General features: G+C 40.9%; 1 protein-coding gene across 24 annotated transcripts in view; it reads right to left on the reverse strand.

The window, feature by feature from the left end:
• The window catches only part of KANSL1 (KAT8 regulatory NSL complex subunit 1), a 193,475-nt gene that overhangs the window by 19,336 nt on the left and 154,978 nt on the right, over positions 1–19,161 (reverse strand). For all 24 annotated transcript variants that reach the window (XM_055257635.2, XM_055257654.2, XM_055257645.2 and 21 more), the window contains 3 exons: positions 19,019–19,137; positions 18,008–18,203; positions 1,549–1,720 (listed from right to left, as the gene is read on the reverse strand). In XM_055257635.2, the coding sequence (XP_055113610.2) occupies positions 1,549–1,720; positions 18,008–18,203; positions 19,019–19,137 (487 nt within the window). The remainder of the gene's footprint in view (positions 1–1,548; positions 1,721–18,007; positions 18,204–19,018; positions 19,138–19,161) is intronic.

Raw genomic sequence — 19,161 nt, forward strand, 5'->3', positions numbered from 1 at the left:
AGCCACTTGAAGAGTTAGAGGGAAATCTCTTAGTTGCAATCTTTTAGTGGCACCCTCTGGTTTGGTAGATCTGTTGCAGTCTTTTTGGAGAATTCTAAGAGAAGACTTGGTTGATAGAACTCCTGAGTTATCTCTATTTTATTTTTAAAATTGGAAACTTTTGCTTAATACCTGGGAGATTCTCCTTCAGGTGCTGAGAACTCTTAGAAATGATCTCTTTATTTGTTGTCCCCACCATCCAAGATTTTTTTTTTTTTTTTTTTTTTTTTTTTTTTTTTTGAGACAGTCTTGCTCTGTCGCCCAGGCTGGAGTGCAGTGGTGTGATCTTGACTCACTGCAACCTCTTGCCTCCGGGTTTAAGCGATTCTCCTTCCAAATAACTGGGATTACAGACATGTGCCACCACGCCCCGCTAATTTTTGTATTTTTAGTAGAGATGGGGTTTCACCATGTTGGCCAGGCTCGTCTCGAACTCCTGACCTCATGATCTGCCGTCTTGGCCTCCCAAAGTGCTGGGATTACAAGCGTGAGCCACTGCACCTGGTCTCGAACTCCTGACCTCAAGTGATCTGCCTGCCTCGGTCTCCCAAAGTGACGGGATTAAAGACGTGGGCCACGACACCCAGCCTCAAGATTTTTACACTCTGGGGCAAGACCCATAGTGGGACTCAATATGGCCAAAAGGAATGCTCTTCTTTTGTCAAGTGGGAGAGGTACAGGTATGGGAAGGGAGGTGGGAAAGGAGGGCTGTCAGACACAGAGATTTAACAGGGGAGGCAAACTTTAGAAAGGCAGTACAGGCTAACAACGAAGATTTGTGCTTATCTACACCCTGTAAAGCTGTCACATTACCACATAAATGCCAGTATGAAGATATTCTCCTAGAACACTGCCGTCTATCCTACATTGTATCATGGCACGCACAGAGAAAACTTTTTTTTTTTTTTTTGAGACACAGTCTTGCTCTGTTATCCAGGCTAGAGTGCAATGGTGAAATCTTGGCTCACTGCAACCTCTGCCTCCCAGGTTCAAGAAATTCTCCTGCCTTAGCCTCCCAAGTAGCTGGGATTACAGGCAGGCACAACCACGACTGGCTAATTTTTTGTATTTAGTAGAGACGGCGGTTTCACCATGTTGGTCAGGCTGGTCTAGAACTCCTGACCTCAGGTGATCCGCCCACCTCAGCCTCCCAAAGTACTGGGTTTACAGGCGTGAGCCACCAAGCCTGGCCCAGACAAAACATTTTTAAAGATATACTAAGCGTATTTTGGACCAGATTACTGTGGCTAGAGGCAACTGAGCCCAGATCCCTCCTAGCTACTTGAAGAGTTAGAAGGAAATCTCATATTAAGTTGCAACCTTTTAGTGGCACCTTCTGGTTTGGTGGATCTGTTGCAGTCTTTTTGCAAAATTCTAAGCGAAGACTTGGTTGACAAAAGTTGTACCTTGAAAGTATCTGAGTTGTAACTGGACCTTGGCTGATTTTCTTTCACCTAGAAGTCTCTCAAGTCTCTTTCATTAGACTTTCTAGTCTGTGGTCTTTCTTACCATCTGGAAATGCTAGAACAGGGTGAACACAAGAGTCCAACTGGGAAAGACGTTCAAACAGAGGGGCTTCATAGTGAATTTCGGGAGGCATGGTGTTGATGCTGCCTGAACCACACAGTGCACAGGAGGGATTCACATCACAGCCAGGGCGGATTGTGCTGTTCCGGTGAACCTGTGAAAAAAGCCAAACAAAACTGACAATTCAGCATCTGATATAAAGCCAGCTCCCCACTTGTTATTGAGAAGTTAGCTCCCCATTTGTTATTGAGAAGACCTTTCTAGATACTTGTGTGACACTACTAAAAGGATGTTTGATTAGTTTGTTAAAAGATTTCCATTTGTCTAACACACTGACCCTCAAAGTGGGTAAGGAAACTTGCTTCCTTTTTATTGATGAAATCTAACTACTTGAAGCTCTAAATGCTTACCTAGGTATCAAACTTCTGACAGTTTAAAAAGATACTAAAACTGTGCTTTCTGAGAACAGTTTATAAAATCTGCATGCTTTCATGACCTTGATGGTCCGCTAAGACGCAGTTGGTTCCTGATTCCCAGGTGAGACATGCTTTCTTCAGCAAATTTATCCACCTAGGAGCCTTCAATTACCAACCACACCTCTTCTCTTCACATCTCCGCTTCAAAAGACTTTCAGGTGGTCTCAAGCCAGGTGGCAAGCTTCCTTGAAGCTTGTAACTTAAAAGTAACTTATTAACTACTCTTTAACCTGGCCTAAAATCCACTGTTACAAAGCTCATACCTAAGTAATGAAATAACATTTTGTACAGCAAATGCTCACTTTCATAGTCTTCATGTTAGATTAATTCCAAAGGGATAGAAATTATTTCCATTGAACTTCCTTTGTGCACATGTGGGCAGAATAACTGATAACCTCTCTAGGTAAGTCCAGAGTTAAATATGAACTAATTTAAGTCTTCAAAAGATTGAATTCTGTAAAAAAACTGAACATCTACAATTTTATACTTTGAGCAAACTTCAGGTCATGCTGAATGCAGGATCCCTAGTGTTAGGATGAACAAGTCTGGCATTTGCCAAAGCCTAACTCATAAAGTCACCTGGACACACAGCCCCGGAAAAAGAAACTTGCATGTTGAATGGCACTATAAGAAGGCATCCTAGGAGCAAGCTCAGTAGTAGAACAAAGACAAAAAGCATCAAAACTCTACTAGTAAAAACTCTAACATTTACTACAGCTCCATTTATTTTCAGCAGAGACATCTCGAAAGCCTTTTATGGATTTGTGTAAGAAAAAGATACACATAAGAACAATGTGGTCTTTATCAACATTCCCCCGACATTCTATCGCAACCATATAGAGAGGTGGCACGCAAATAAGGTCTTTTAAAGGTTAGACTGGGCAAATCACACAGAACTAGAAGCCACTGAAAGGGAGTGATACCAACTAGGCATGCTACTTTTGTGTAGACAACATTAACTGGTACTGTTTTGGGAAAAAAAAAAAAAAAATCCCTGTATCTATGTAATCAGAGCTGGCTTTCTGGAGAGGATGACATTTTGAGGTAAAGAGAAATAAGTAGGTAGAGATGAAAATGAGATCACACAGTGGGTGAGTGGGAGGATTTAGGAAAATTGGTTAGGATCCAAAAATTACACTGAAACTTTCAATATTCAAAAGAGATTATCTCACTCCAGTAGGTATAGCAAATTAAAAATAAAAAGAGAGAGACTAGAAACTGACCCATGACATCAACTAGCTCTCCATATGGAACATTTAACAACACTACATTTTATGGCTAGAGTGTATCACTTAAGTCAAAGTCAATATTGGGAGGCCAAGGCGGGTGGATCACTTGAGGTCAGGAGTTTGAGACTAGCCTGGCCAATATGGTGAAACCCCGACTCTACTGAAAATAGAAACGTCAGCTGGGCGTGGTGGTGGGAGCCTGTAATCTCAGCTACTCGAGAGGCTGAGGCAGGAGAATTGCTTGAATCTGGGAGGCAGAGGTTGCAGTGAGCCGAGATCACATCACTGCACTCCAGCCTGGGTGACAGAATGAGACTAAGTCCAAAGACAAACAAACAAAAAAACAAAACAACAACAAAAAAAACTCAATAGATGTGGCTAGGCGTGGTGGCTCACAACTGTAATCCCAAAACTCTGAAGTGGGAGAGGACTGCTTGAAGCCAGGAGTCTGAGACTAGCCTGGGCAACACAGTAAGACTCCATCTCTTAAAATAAAATTAAAAATTAAAAAAAAAAAAAAAAAAAAATTTAGCCCAGCATGGTATTGCATGCCTTTAGGCCCAGCTACTCAGGAGGCTGAGGGAGAAGAATCACTTAAGCCCAGGATTTCAGGTTATAGTGAGCCATGATCACACCACTGCACTGCAGCCTGGGAAAAAGAGGAAGATCCTGTCTCAAAAAAATTAAAAAAAAAAAAAAAGGCTAGGCATGGTGGCTCACGCCTGTAATCCCAGCACTTTGGGAAGCCAAGGTGGGTGGATAACCTGATGTCAGGAGTTCGAGACCAGCCTGGCCAACATGGTGAAACTCCGTCTCTACTAAAAATACAAAAAACTGGGCATGGTGGTGGGCACCTGTAATCCCAGCTACTCGAGAGGCTGGTAAGAGAATCACTTGAACTTGGGAGGCAGAGGTTGCAGTGAGCCAAGATTGCACCACTGCACTCCAGCCTGGGCAACAAGAGCAAAACTCCGCCTCCAAAAAAATTTAAAAATTTAAAAAAATAAAATAAAGGGTAGAAATCCTACTTATAACTTGACAAAAGGGTAATGTGTACACATGTAACTTAAACAGTAATCTCATTTTTAAATTAAAAACTGTAAAGTACTAATAAAACCCGAGGAGTAAATAAAAATATGTTTAATACTTATTTATTTATTTTTTTTGAGACGGAGTCTTGCTCTGTCACCCAGGCTGGAGTGTAGTGGTGCAAGTCTGCCTTCCAGGTTCACGCCATTTTCCTGCCTCAGCCTCCCAAGTAGCTGGGACTACAGGCACCCGCCACCACGCCCGGCTAATTTTTTTGTATTTTTTTTAGTAGAGACAGGGTTTCACCATTGTTAGCCAGGATGGTCTTGATTCTTCTGACCTCGTGATCCGCCTGCCTCGGCCTCCCAAATGCTGGGATTATAGGCATGAGCCACTGCACCCAGTCAAAAATATATTTAATACCTGTTAAAGGAAACATTTTGGAAATTTTTTTTTTTTTGAGACGGAGTCTTGCTCTGTCACCCAGGCTAGAGTGCAGTGGCGCAATCTCGGCTCACTGCAAACTCCGCCTCCCGGGTTCATGCCATTCTCCTGCCTCAGCCTCTCCTGCTTCAGCCTCTCCGAGTAGCTGGGACTACAGGTGCCCGCCACCACGCCCAGCTAATTTTTTGTATTTTTTTAGTAGAGACGGGGTTTCACCGTGGTCTCGATCTCCTGACCTTGTGATCCGCCCGCTTCGGCCTCCCAAAGTGCTGGGATTACAAGAGTGAGCCACTGTGCCTCGCCATTTTGGAAAATTTTTGAAAGAAAACTTGAATTCATACCTATGTTGCACAAATCCACACCAAGAATCTATCCTGCAGACAAACTTAAGGGTACACACGCATACTCTTTCACTGAAACAAGATGCCAAATCATCTGCACGAATTCATTTAAGTTAAAAACAACAAGAACACACACAATATTGCGTTTTACAATAAGAAAACAAATTTTTAAAAATATCACAACAGGTGGTATGCACGTGTAGCCCTAGCTATTTGGGAGGCTGAGGCGGCTCACTTGAGCCCAGGAGTAAGGAGCTATAGTGATCATGTCCACTGCACTCCAGCGTGGAACACAGAGTGAGTCAGTCTCTTAAAAGAAAAAAAAAAAAAACAAGGATTTCCTGGGCTAAAGAGATTCTTCTGCCTTAGCCTGCAGAGTAGCTGGGATTGCAGGCGTGCACCACCACGCCCAGCTAATTTTTCGTATCTTTAGCAGAGACAGGGTTTCACCATGTTGGCCAGGCTGGTCTCAAACTCCTGACCTCAGATGATCCACCCATATCAGCTTCCCAAAGTGCTGGGATTACAGGTGTGAGCCACCGCGACCGGCCCCAATCATGAAATCCTATTGGCAGAATCCAACCACTTCATACCACCTCAACTACACTCAATCTGGTCCAAGTCACTATCTTTTCTCAAATGGGTTTCTTCAAGCCCCCTAACTGATCCTCCTCCTACTGGCTCTTACTTCCAAATCAATCAACACAGTAATCAGTGTAAATCTTGTTTTAAAATCTCAATCACATCATACCAACCTCATAATCTTCCAAATGACTTCTCACCTCACGAGGAATAGAAACCAAACTTCTTGCATGGCTCCCACAAGGTCCTACAGTATTTGTCGCCTCTCTCCCCTCTCTCTGACTTCACCTCATTTTTTTGTTACTCTCCTAGCTGACACTACCAGTTACTCTGATTTCCTTGATATATTTCTCCAAGATAGCAGGCAACCTTCCAGATCACAGGCCTCTGCACTTGGCTCTTCAACCACTAATTCCAAGGTCATTCTCTCACATCATGTCTTTTTCTTTAAATGTCAGTATGCAAAGTAACTTTTTTTTTTTTGAGGCGGAGTCTCGCTCTGTCACCCAGGCTGGAATGCAGTGGTGAGATCTCAGCTCACTGCAAGCTCCGCCTCCCAGGTTCACGCCATTCTGTCGCAGCCTCCCGAGTAGCTGGGACTATAGGCGTCTGCCACAACACCTGGCTAATGTTTATATTTTTAGTAGAGACGGGGTTTCACCGTGTTAGCCAGGATGGTCTTGATCTCCTGACCTCGTGATCCGCCTGCCACAGCTTTCCAAAGTGCTGGGATTACAGACGTGAGCCACCGTGTCCGGCCCAAAGTAACTTTTATTTAGAAACACAAGTGAAAGGCCAGGCGCGGTGGCTCACGCCTGTATTCCCAGCACTTTGGGAGGCCAAGGCAGGTGGATCACCTGAGGTTAGGAGTTCAAGACCAGCCTGACCAACATGGTGAAACCTCGTCTCTACTAAAAATACAAAAAATTAGCCAGGCGTGGTGGCGGGCGCCTGTAATCCCAGCTACTCGGGAGGCTGAGGCAGAAGAATCGCTTGAACCCAGGAGGTGGAGGTTGCAGTGAGCTGAGATCGCACCATTGCACTCCAGACTGGACGACAAGAGCAAAACTCCCTCTCAAAAAAATAAAAAAATAAAATAAAAGGGAAAAAAGATTATATTTTTGACTGTAACAACGAAAAATGCCCTGGAATAAGTTTAACAAGAAACTTAAGCACAAAGTTTAAAGATATTGATATTCTACAAATTAATGCAGAATCTTAATAGACTTGAGGGGGGAGGGGAGACAAGGCAAAGGGGATTTAAACAAATAATCTAAAAGATACAACTGAAAGAATGTGAGGAACCATTCCCCAAAATTTCTGATAAGCAAAAATACATGGGAGTGATCTGGCCTATTACATGTTTTACAGTTACAGTAATTAAAATAATCTGCCCTTAGTTAAGAAACAGAAAAACGAAATAAAAACAAAAATTGACCAAAGTATATATGAGTTTATTGTTTAACTAAATAATACTTTTAAATCAGTTAAAAAAAAAAAAAAAAGAAATATTACTTTTTCAACAAATGAATCAGGAAAATCAAGAGGTCATACAGAAGAAAACGGCTGGATTTCCGCCTCACACCAAAATTAATTCTAAATAAAGATTTATTCATTTTCATTTTTATTTTTTTGATACAGAGTCTTGCTCTGTTGCCCAGGCTAGAGTGCAATGGTGCGATCTCAGCTCACTGCAACCTCCATCTCCAGGTTCAAGTGATTCTCCTGCCTTAGCCTCCTGAGTAGGTGGGATTACAGGCGCCCGCCACCAAGCCTGGCTAATTTTTGTATTTTTAGTAGAGACAGGGTTTTGCCATGCTGGCAAGGTTGGTCTCAAACTCCTGACCTCAGGTAATCCACCCACCTTGGCCTCCCAAAGTGCGGAATAACAAGTGTGAGCCACCGTGCCTGGCCCCAAATAAAGATTTAAATATAAAAACAAATATACTCAAATCTAAAAAAAAAAAAATTGTGAAGAAATATATAGTGGTTAACAGTATGAGCTATGGAGCCAGACTGCCTGGGTCTGAACCTTGACTCTGCCACTTACTAGCTGTGTGGCCTTAGACAAGTTACTGTGTCTTCATCTTTACTAACAGGAGAGTACCTGATAGAGTTGTTTTAAAGATAAATAGCTCACAATAGTGTCTGGCTCTCGACTCTTAATCACTTTTGTAAAACTGTAAGTATAGCTATTTATATTTAAGGAGAGAACTTGATAGAACATTTACCATCAAAGATCTTGATTTCAAAATTCTAGCTTAACACTATATAACATGATCACTGATAAGTCACATGACATCCTTAAATTTTCTCACTTGTTAAAAAGGACTGATAATACCAATTTCATGGGATTGTAGGAAAGATCAAATGACTCTGTAACTGTTAAAACATTACACAAATGTTAGCTAAATTAGTATACCGCATGATTTCTCAACAGCTGGCACTTCTTGTTGTGGGGGACAGTCTTGTGCACTGTAGATATCTAGCAGCATCTCTGTCCTCATGGTGCATGTGCCTCCCTACTCCCCCAATTTGTGAAAATCAATAATTACTACAGACATTGCCAAATGTCTCCTGTGAGGACAAAATAATTGAGAACCATGAGGTTCAAATTACGGTCATCCCTTCTAGAAAAATTCAAAGCACAGGCTCCCATTAAATATTAGTAGTGAGTCACAGTAAACATAGGACTCAGTAAAAAATGAAAACAAAAAAAATGAATAGTGAGAACAAAGCTCTCAAAGACTACTGCAGTCAAAGCAAAAGGACTCAAGAACAAGCCTGAAGAGAGCTTCCACTACCAAAGATCAGATAACGTTAGCATCATAAAGAAAAGACTACAATGGCTTGAAATACCTCAAATATGTTTCAATCAATGACTCACAGCCCCTTCATGAAAAACTTCAGTGACTGTCCTTAGAGGATAGTAGAAAACTAATTTGTTATTTTGAAAATTGGTAAATCAAAAAAAACAAATCATGCTTTCTTCTGTACAAACTGTACCTCAGGGTAAACAAATAGTTGAAAAGGACAGTTTTCCCTTTATAAACATATTCTGGCTAATAAAAGAAAAACAGAAATGATACAAGTAGAGTATCACCATTCTTCAACTTCCAATTTAACAATGAGTCCAGTGGTTGATAACAAACAGTTTAGTCATTACGTGTCTTCCGATACAAGCATAATAAGGCCACCCTGTGTTTTCTCACAAAACTAAAACTGGACTTATTCAAGTTTCTACTAGTTTTCAAGAAACACAAGGGACAGAAAAACATCAGTGTTTTTTAAATGCACTAAAAATAAGATGGATTAATAAATGGAAAGATGATTGTATGCTAAAATGTTAGTGGTAGAATCTAGGGAGTAGCTACATCGGTGTTCACTGTAAAATTCATTCAACTTCGTATCTGAATAATTTCATAACAAAATTTGGAAAAGAAAACAGTGACACCACAGGACTTCTGCTTCTAGCAGAGTAATAGTGATCAGATTTACCTTTCAGTCATAAACCAGAAAACTGGACAACAGGCAGTATAACACTGAGAAACAAATGGGGTGGTCTCTAAGACTGCCCTGGTTTTCTGCCTGGAAGTACATTCTAGACTGCAGGGCAGGGAGAGGATCTGAAGCAGAGTATAATAGCTTCACTGAGTTGAGGAAGCAAATTCTCACTAGACCAGAATTAAGAGACTAAGGAAACTGAAAATTGCAAGGCAGAATTCTTGAGAGGAGGAAGCTTTACAGAAAAAAGAGCCCTAGAAATCTTCATTAGATCCCTCTGAGTGTTTGCTAAATATTAAAAGGTGCATGCAAAGGGTGAAACTATCAGGCCAGGCAAGAGCAACTAGGCAGCTGTGATCTGAAATGGTTTCCACAGCTAACACAAGCCTGAGAGGCTTTTAAACTGTGACCAGCCAAAGTTGCATAGAGAATTCAAGACAGAAGATCCTGCTTTAGTTGTGGAGCCAAACTACTAAGGTGTCCAACTCCTCACCTGACCTAACAAATGACAAGGAATTTACCTGCCAGCAAAACAAAGCCTCTTTAAAGGAAGATGGCATAATCCACATGCTACAAGCAGGGAAAATTATTAATTGGATTTTCAGCTTAAAACATAAATAAAACATTGTTAGATATGCCAAGAGGCAAGAAAATAATGCTACAGGGATAAAATTTTTAAAAGAAAGTAGGCTGTGGGAAACTAAGGTATCAGATAAATGAAGTTTTCTCAACAAATAAATCACCTAGTATGAATAGCTTATATCAAACCAACACTCTCAGTAATTGGAAAAGCCAGATTTAAAACACACACACACACACACACACACACACTCTCTCTCACTCTCTCTCTCTCAAAACATAAGAAAAACGCTGACATAATGACAATATTGAAAGCTAAGATTCCAGAGAGGAAAAGAACCTGGCCAACATGGCAAAAAACCCGTCTCTACTAAAAACACAAAAATTAGCTAGGCATGGTGGCACGTGTCTGTAATCTCAGCTACTTGCAGAGGCAGGAGAATCGCTTGAACCTGGGAGATGGAGGTTTCAGTGAGCCAAGGATGTGCCACTGCACTCCAGCCTGGGCAACAGCGAGACTCCATCTCGAAAAGAAAAGAAAAGAAAAGAAAAGAAAAGAAAAGAAAAGAAAAGAAAAGAAAAGAAAAGAAAAGAAAAGAAAAAAGAGCAGAGCTTTTGGTGGTCTTGTAGGGCTGAATGGATAACACTAGAGACTTGAAATGTCAAATTATCAATAAAAAGAGAGGACAGGGAACTAAGCATGACACATTTCCAAGTACTCACTCTCCCAAAGAAAACGCTGAAGCTGTGAATGGTAGGAGGCTACAAAGCTAAGTGGAAAGTCTCTGAAAAGGACAGAGATGCTTCTGGCAGTCTCGTGAGGAGACTAGAATTAGAACTCAGGATATGCTAAGAGGAGGAAAGGAGGCTGGGCACAGTGGCTCACACCTGTAATCCCAGCACTTTGGGAGGCTGAGGTGGGCAGATCACCTAAGGTCAGGAGTTTGAAACCAGCCTGGCCAACATGGTGAAACCCCGTCTCTACTAAAAATACAAAAATTAGCTGGGCATGGTAGCATGCGCCTGCAGTCCCAGCTACTTGGGAGGCTGAGGCAGGAAGAAGAATCATATGAACCCAGGAGGCAGACATTGCAGTGAGCCAAGATCATGCCATTTGCACTTCAGCCTGGGTGACAGAGCGAGGCGAGGCTCTGACTCAAAAAAAAAAAAAAAAAAAGAGAGAGAAAAGGAAACTGATCAACATATGTTCTCAGCTGGAACTAAGAGAGAGAAACAGATTGTTATCTTTTTGAGACAGAGTCTAGCTCTGCTGCCCAGACTGGAGTGCAGTAGCTTGATCTTGACTCACTGCAACCTCTGCCTCCCAGATTCAAACCATTCTCCTGCCTCAGCCACCTGTGTAGCTGCCACCACAGCTGGCTTTTTTTTTTTTTTTTTGAGATGAAGAGACTGCACCACTGCACTCCAGCCTGGCGACAGAGCGAGACTCTATCTTGGGGGAGGGGAGGGGGACAAAAAACAAAAAACAAACAACAACAACAACAACAACAACAAATCAGCCTGTGCAACACAGTGAGACCTCCATCTCAATAAAATAGTAAAATAGAGATAAAATACTTGATACATGAAGAAATTCCTGTGTTCCCTTAATTAATACTGTAATGCTATCAATTCTCTTTGAAGGAACTCCCAAGAAATACTCAATTTAATACTTATGAAGGAATTAATACCAAAGTAAAACTCTATTCACCATTTTCTGTTAATCATAGCATATTCGTCCACAACACTAAAAAAATTCTTTTGGCTCAAGGACAGGTTATAATCATTTGCTTTTGCTTTGCATTTGATATTTGTTATCTAACTCATCCACTGTTAACATTTGGAAAGATTTTCATAGGTTTGGCAACTCTATCACAATCAAGCGTATCCCACAACTGGCTCTTGAAGATCCACCAGAGTGAAGAAATAAAACGTGTAAGCTTCTATTTTATCTCAGTCTTTCAAAATTTATTTTGTATGTGTTTTATAATGTATATATAAATCACCCTAATAACAGTTTAGAGGTAACTGTTCCAAGCACAGAGTGATTTCTGAGTATTCTTTTAGTAGCTTTATGTCCTAAGGTACAATTTTCTACATGGCACGCTTGCTCCCTTCCAAATGTCTACCTAGTATGAAAAAGTTGGTTGGGCCTCCAAGGTCTATTGCACTCTGTCAAGGAAGAACATACCAAATTATTAACTTTTAATACTGATTCATATTCTAGTTCATTAGTCCTCAATCATGGTGTTATGAAACTGGATTTAAATAGGTGGAATCAAAACTAGGAGGCCTAGAATTATATATTAACACCTTTATTTACCCTGATGTCTACACGAAACCTGGTCATAGTCATAGGAGAATGCCCTGTACAAAAATGCCACTCTTCAAGTGTGATACAATGGGAAGAAGAGGAGGACTACTCGGAATTCTACGGAAGCCAGCTTTAAAATTTAGCCCAGAGCAATGCCCCTATGATAACACGGACTACAAAATTCTACAATGATGCCACTACATTGTCAATTAGTTAGGAAATTGCTACTTTTAAAAAAATTGAAAAGAAATGCTATAAAGGGCAATAAAAATTTCAAGGGTATGTTAGTAATAAATGTAGCTATTACCTATTCTACTGGTTATTAGTACAAAAAAACCCAGCCTTTTCAACCATTCATTTCCAAACACTGATGGTTTCCGCTGCCAGACTACACACGAGTTTCTAATGGTCCACAGTAAATTGAGAATGAGAACAATGCAGTAAATTATTAATAAAACCACATTCCTTTTTTTTAAAAAAAATACTATTTGTCTTATGGTTTAATTATAAACATAATTTTACTTAAAAAATAAAAAGCAACCCTATTTGAAAATTGGCTGGTACCAATTTTATTGAAATAACTTTATTAATCTGAAATCTTAGTACGTTTAGGTTAAGTTATAAACACCTACTTCACTTAGGCACTGGGCCAGGAAAAGAACATAATGGCATATAAGAACTTTCCACTGGAATGCTTCTTCATTCACTTAGATAATTACTAACATCCACCATACTAGACCCCTAAAGTGATGAAACACACAATAAATAGCAATATAGGCTGTTTAGTAATTACAACTAGTAATTCCGTCATTTTATAATAAAATTATGATTTAGGAAGTACTCCATGTTCTCCATGAGCCTTACTATGATATTCACTTACCAGACCCTAGTGGTTATTCCTTAGATTACATTTAAAATATTCCACATTCAGAGTTGTAGAGGCCTTAGACTATTATCTCCTCCAGGATTACTACTATTAGTCTGTCTTTCCACCTCCAGTCTCTTGTGCCAATCCATCCCAAACATAATAGTTACAGATTGGCCGGGTGCGGTGGCTCACGCCTGTAATCCCAGCACTTTGGGAGGCCGAGGCGGATGGATAAGCTGAAGTCAGGAGTTCGAGACCAGCCTGGCCAACGTGGTGAAACCTCGTCTCTACTAAAAATACAAATATTAGCCAGGCATCATCGTGGGTGCCTGTAATCCCAGCTACTCAGGAGGCTGAGGCAGGAAAATTGCTTGAACCCAGGAGGCGGAGGCTGCAGTAAGCTGAGATTGTGCCACTGCACTCCAGCCTGGGTGACAGAGCAAGACTCCGACTCAAAAAAACAAACAAACAAACAAACAAAAAAAAGTTACAGATTTATCTCCCCCAAAATACCTTACAACACTTCTCTGCTCAAAACATTAAAACTTATAGACTGAAACCCAAATCATCAGTTTGGGCATTCAAGGCTTCCTATTATTTACTGATAGATCTCATTTCTGTTTATTCCCAACAAGTTTAACTTACTGAACTCTTTGTTTTAGCCACTGATTTTAAGAAGTACAAGTGATATAACAACAGCCTCTTTTTTTTTTAGACGGACTCTCGCTCTGTCGCCAGGCTGGAGTGCTGTGGCGAGATCTCAGCTCACTGCAACCTCTGACTTCTTGGTTCAAGCGATTCTCCTGCCTCGGCCTCTCGAGTAGCTGGGATTACAGGCATGTGCCACCACGCCCAGCTAATTTTTGTATTTTTAGTAGAGATGGGGTTTCATCATGTTGGCCAGGGTGGTCTTGATCTCCTGACCTCGTGATCTGCCCACCTTGGCCTCCCAAAGTTCTGGGATTACAGGCATGAGCCACCATGCCTGGCTAGCCTTTTTAAGGGCAAAAGAGTTACCACACTAAATGTGCATCTCAATTTTAAGACATATTCCAGCCATAATTCAACTAAGCTGACAGCCCTTTAAAAACACAGTAATTGGGCTGGGTGCAGTGGCTCACGCCTGTAATCCCAGCGTTTTGGGAGGCCGAGGCAGGCGAATCACCTGAGGTCAGGAGTTTGAGACCAGCCTGGCCAACATGGTGAAATCCTGTGTCTACTAAAAATACAGCAATTAGCCAACTGCGGTGGTGCATGACTGTCTGTAATCTCAGCTACTTGGGAGGCTGAGGCAGGATAATTGATTGAACCTGGGAGGCGGAGGTTGCAGTGAGCCGAGATCACGCCACTGCACTCCAGCCTGAGCAAAACAGGGAGACTCCGTCAAAAAAAAAAAAAAAAAAAACCAAAACCCACAGTAATTGGGCCGGGTGCAGTGGCTCATGCTTGTAATCCCAGCAGTTTGGGAGGCCGAGGCGGGTGGATCACTTGAGGTCAGGAGTTCGAGACCAGTCTGGCCAACATGGTGGAACCTCATCTCCACTAAAAATACAAAAAATAGCTGGGCGTGGTGGCATATGCTTCTAACCCCAGCTACTCGGGAGAATGAGGCAGGAGAATCGCTTGAACCCGGGAGGAGGAGGTTGCAGTGAGCCGAGATCGCGCCATTGCATTCCAGCCTGAGCAACAGAGCAAGACTCCATCTCAAAGAAAAAACAAAACAAAAAAAATCCTCAGTGAGTTCCCTCAAGTATGTTTTATTTGGTTCTGGAATGCAGTAGAGATCATTTAAGATGCAGGTAAGGAAAAAATATTAATCACTTGCTTTGTGTGTTCTGTACTCTGTACTCACAATAAAGTGAACTCACTGTCATCTAACAGTATTAGAACATAATTTACCTGTTAACTTCTTTGCTGTCATTAGAAAGTAAGCTCCATGAAGGTAAGGGCTTTGTTTTCCTTACCAATGCAATCTGGCTGCTCTGAATAATACGGTGGGCATTCAAAAATGCTGTTGAATAAATCTGCCTGGAAAACCGAGCAATTCAAGATGACAGAAGACAAGATGCTTGCTCATCAGCAAATACCACTGAGGTCATGTCATGAGTGAGGAGCCATGTGAGACACAGAAAGCAACCTAGACAGAAGGAATGGGGTGTGTCTCCAACTCTGGAAGAACTCCAGCTTTCTGCTAGATCTAGTACATGGTATATTCCCCAAAGTCAACTAATTTCTCTGTCTTATTTTTCATGCAGCTTACTTTTGTGTCAGGATAATTCTGTTTTAGAAACTGGCATTGGAACAAAAGGATATTCAGTTTTATGCCTCTTGCCTAAGCTACCTTTTATAATTTTAGATGTACATTCAAAACTACATTCGTTCTTAGGCATGGATCAAAAGAAGGTTGGCTACTTCACATATTAAAGAACAAAATCCAGGAGGCCACCACATACTTCAGAAAATTTTTATACGACTCCTAGATGTCATGCCATAGTGGCTGGTAAACTGCCAAAACAGAGGAAGCGTGCTTTATTTTCATGAGGTGGTGTTTTTTTTTGTTGTTGTTGTTGTTTTTTTATGTAAAAGCATTCTGTGTTAAATTCATCAAGGAGTTGACAAAAAGCTACTTTCCTACACTTGACAGTAATATACTGTTTTCTGACATTCCTGTTATCAACTCCTCTGAAAATCTTTTAGAGATATACGACTATTAGTTAAAAAAAAAAAAAAAGAAAGACTGAAATGTCAATATGAAAACCCTGCCAAATACTCTATTCTTTTCTATTTCTGCTATTTTGATATTTCAGGTAGAGTCCGAGAAATAGACAGGAAGAAATGGTATCGCCTGACAGTCAATTCTAACAATTCTTTAAAGAGAACATGGCAAACTTACACAGTACAACTGCATACTAGAATAAAACAAGGAAAGTACTGAAAATTCACCATGCAAATACTAATTGTTCCAGCAATTCTCTCATCTCCCTTATTTGTCATTAGCAAATATGTTGCTAGTGGCTCTCTTAAGAAAAAAATCCATTCTCTGCTCTCTTTTACAGCAACATTCTTTGAAAGTGTTATCTACAATGGTTCCCTCAATTCCTTCTGTGGCCTTCTCTCCTGAAACCACTCCAACCATGCTTTCATTCACCTTTTTCCCTCTACCAAAACTGCTCACCAATGTCTGCAACAACCCCGTCCCACTAAATTCAATGGTCTCAATTCTCAGCCTTCATCTTACTGATCCTGTCTGTAACAACTGACACAGACAACCCCTCCTCCTCCTCCTTCTCCAAAACACTTTCTCCCCTTGCCTTTCATATACCAAACACTCTTGGTTTTTCTTCTACTTTATTGGTCACTCCCTTCCCAATCCTTTCCTCATCTTTCACAGGAATGAGGAGGAATACCTAAGCTCTGGAATACATTAAAGGGCTAATCCATATACCTCTTCTTTATATGAGCTCTCCAGCACTCTCTATTCCCTCCTCTATTGCATTTCTCTCTCCAGGATATATATATATTTTTTAAAGACAGAGTCTCACTCACTCTGTCGCCCAGGCTGGAGTGCAGTGGCACAACCATGGCTCACTGCAGCATCAACCTGGTGGGCTCAAATGATCCTCCCACCTCAGCCTCCTGGGCAGATGGACTACATGCGCTCGCCACCACAGCAGGCTTTTTTTTTTTTTTTTTAAGACATGGGGTCTCACTATGTTGCCCAGACTGGTCTCAAACTCCTGAACTCAAGTGATCCTCCTCCCTCAGCCTCCCAGAGTGCCAGGATTACAGGTATGAGCCACTGTGCCTAGCCTCTCTCCAAGATTTAATGCTATAGGACACACTGCAGAGTTCATTTGTTATTTTCTTTCTCTAACAACTAGAATATTTCATAGGGTAAGCACTTTTGTCTGTTTTGTTTAGTGTTGTATACCCAGTGACTACACAGATTTAGCTTGTTGCAGGAAGCCAATAAATATTTGTTGAAAGAATGAATGAACAACAACAAAAGTGGTGACAGTAACAGCCACTTTGTACTAGGAACTTATCAACCAGACATCTCAATAAGCATGTTACATATATTTCATTTAATCCTCAAACAACCCTGTGAGATCTCTGAGGCTTTGGAGAGGAGTGGAAGTCAGGGTGGTTAACATGCACCAAGTTACCAAACTACTAAGTGGTAGTACCATGATTCAAACCCAAGTTTATCATCTTCAAAGATAATGCTCTTAATTCCTGCATAGTACCAATTTTACTGGAATATTATTATTTCATTAGTTTTGGAATAAAGCCAACTGCTATTTGAAGAGTCAGCAATCTAAAATTCCCTGCAGTTGTGAATTAATCTCCATTTCCTTTGTGAAGACAAACTTTTTTTTAGTAATATCAATTTAAAAACTTTAGTGAAGATTCCTTTTTTTCTCAGGCAGGGCCTCACTCTGTCACTCAAGCTTAAGTACAGTGGCGCAAATACAGCTCAAAGCAGCCTCAACCTTATGGGTTCAAGCAATCCTCCTGCCTCAGCCTCCTGAGTAGCTGGACTACAGGTGTGCACCACCATGCTTAATTTTTAAATACTTCGTAGAGATGAAGGTCTCACTATATTGCCCAGGCTGGTATTCAATTCCTAGGCTCAAGCAATCTTCCCACCTTGGCCTCCCAAAGTGTTGGGATTATAAGCCTGAGCCACTGCACATGGCCAAGATTCTTTTTTAGGGCAAAGGATTCTATACTGCCATTTTCAGTGACAACAGTGAAGGTGAGAGGGCACACTACTCTCCTTCAAAGTGTTAATGGCAGTACTTAAAACTTTCAATCTCTCCCATTTCTATTAAAAAGCTCAAGACAATGGTTTTCAAAACTAGCTGCAGAGTCACCTAGGAGCTTTGTGTTTTCTGAAAACAAGATTCCAACACCCAACTCCAGAGCAAACAGGGCCCAGGAAGCTAGTATTTTATAAAGCTCCCCAGAAGACCGTGGTGGTTAGCCAAGTTTAGAAAACACTAAAGTTGGCAAGAGACTATCTGAGCATCTGGCTCACTGCTTGACAATGACCAACTCTCATCTGTACCGACCTTCTTGGAAAGAGGAACGATGCTGTTGGGTCGAACAAGCCTCCGTTTCTTACAGCTCAGTACAGGACGTGTCCGGGCTGCCACACAGGTGCCATCAGATGACGAAGAGACAAGATTCAGTCGTTGCTTCTTATGTAATTGTTCCTCAGCATCAGAGCTGTCACCTGGAATGTGGTCTGCCAAGACAGGCTGAAGACTATACAAGGGGAAGGAAGAGTATTCTCAGAACACACAAAGAAACAAACAAACAACAACAAGAAAACACAAAGAAACAAAGCCTCTTATACTGGTTCAAACTCTATTTGCTAACGTTCAGACACAAAGAAGCATTCTAGAGCAGAAGCAGGTCTCCTCTTGATGTCTGCTAATCTACCTGTGTGTGCTTATTTTTGTAAGGTTCTTGGTGCACATTAACTACATCACGTCTGAAAGATAAAAAAGTCAGTAAATAAACTCAAGTTCTAGTGACTGAGTTCTCCTCTACATCAAACATATGAGTAAATAAAGTCTAGAGAACTACAATTGGTTAGAAAATGATGAATTCTGCAAATGTTAATGGGCTTCCTTAGAATCAGTTCTATGAAACCTGAATTTTAAGGGTGTTGTACACATCATTCACTTGTACAGGATCTCCCTGAATCTTTTGTTTTCTCCCTTGAATCTTCATAAATACAGATTTACAAACATAGCCCTTGGAGATCTAATCTGTCCTAGAGCAGAGGGGGTTAATATAAACACTTCTGAGGAATTTCTGCAAGATTAAAACAATAATAATTCACAGTAACTGTAGTGTCTTTTATTTTACTCCATGCCCACTCCATTTTAGTAGGTAAAAGGAAAATACACAATTAATTAAAATGCACTGCTTCATTATACAGTGAAGATTAAAAATGTTACTGATAAGGCCTCCACTTCTTTAAACCAGGGTCAGTCCTGGCTAAAGAGAACTAAGAGCTCCAAAACACCTTTACAAGTCTACTAAGTGTAGGAAGTAGAAGAGCTAAAACTTACGTGTTAATAACTCCATTGACAGGTCTGAGTGCTCCACATGATTTGGTAGACAGTGACTCTGAAATATGACCAATAATAGGGGCACCATGGTTTTCCAATGGCTGAGAAACAGACTCAATCTAGGTAAGAAAAAGGAAAAAAAA

The sequence above is a fragment of the Symphalangus syndactylus genome, chromosome 20, assembly GCF_028878055.3.
Source record: "Symphalangus syndactylus isolate Jambi chromosome 20, NHGRI_mSymSyn1-v2.1_pri, whole genome shotgun sequence".
Lineage (NCBI taxonomy): Eukaryota > Metazoa > Chordata > Mammalia > Primates > Hylobatidae > Symphalangus > Symphalangus syndactylus.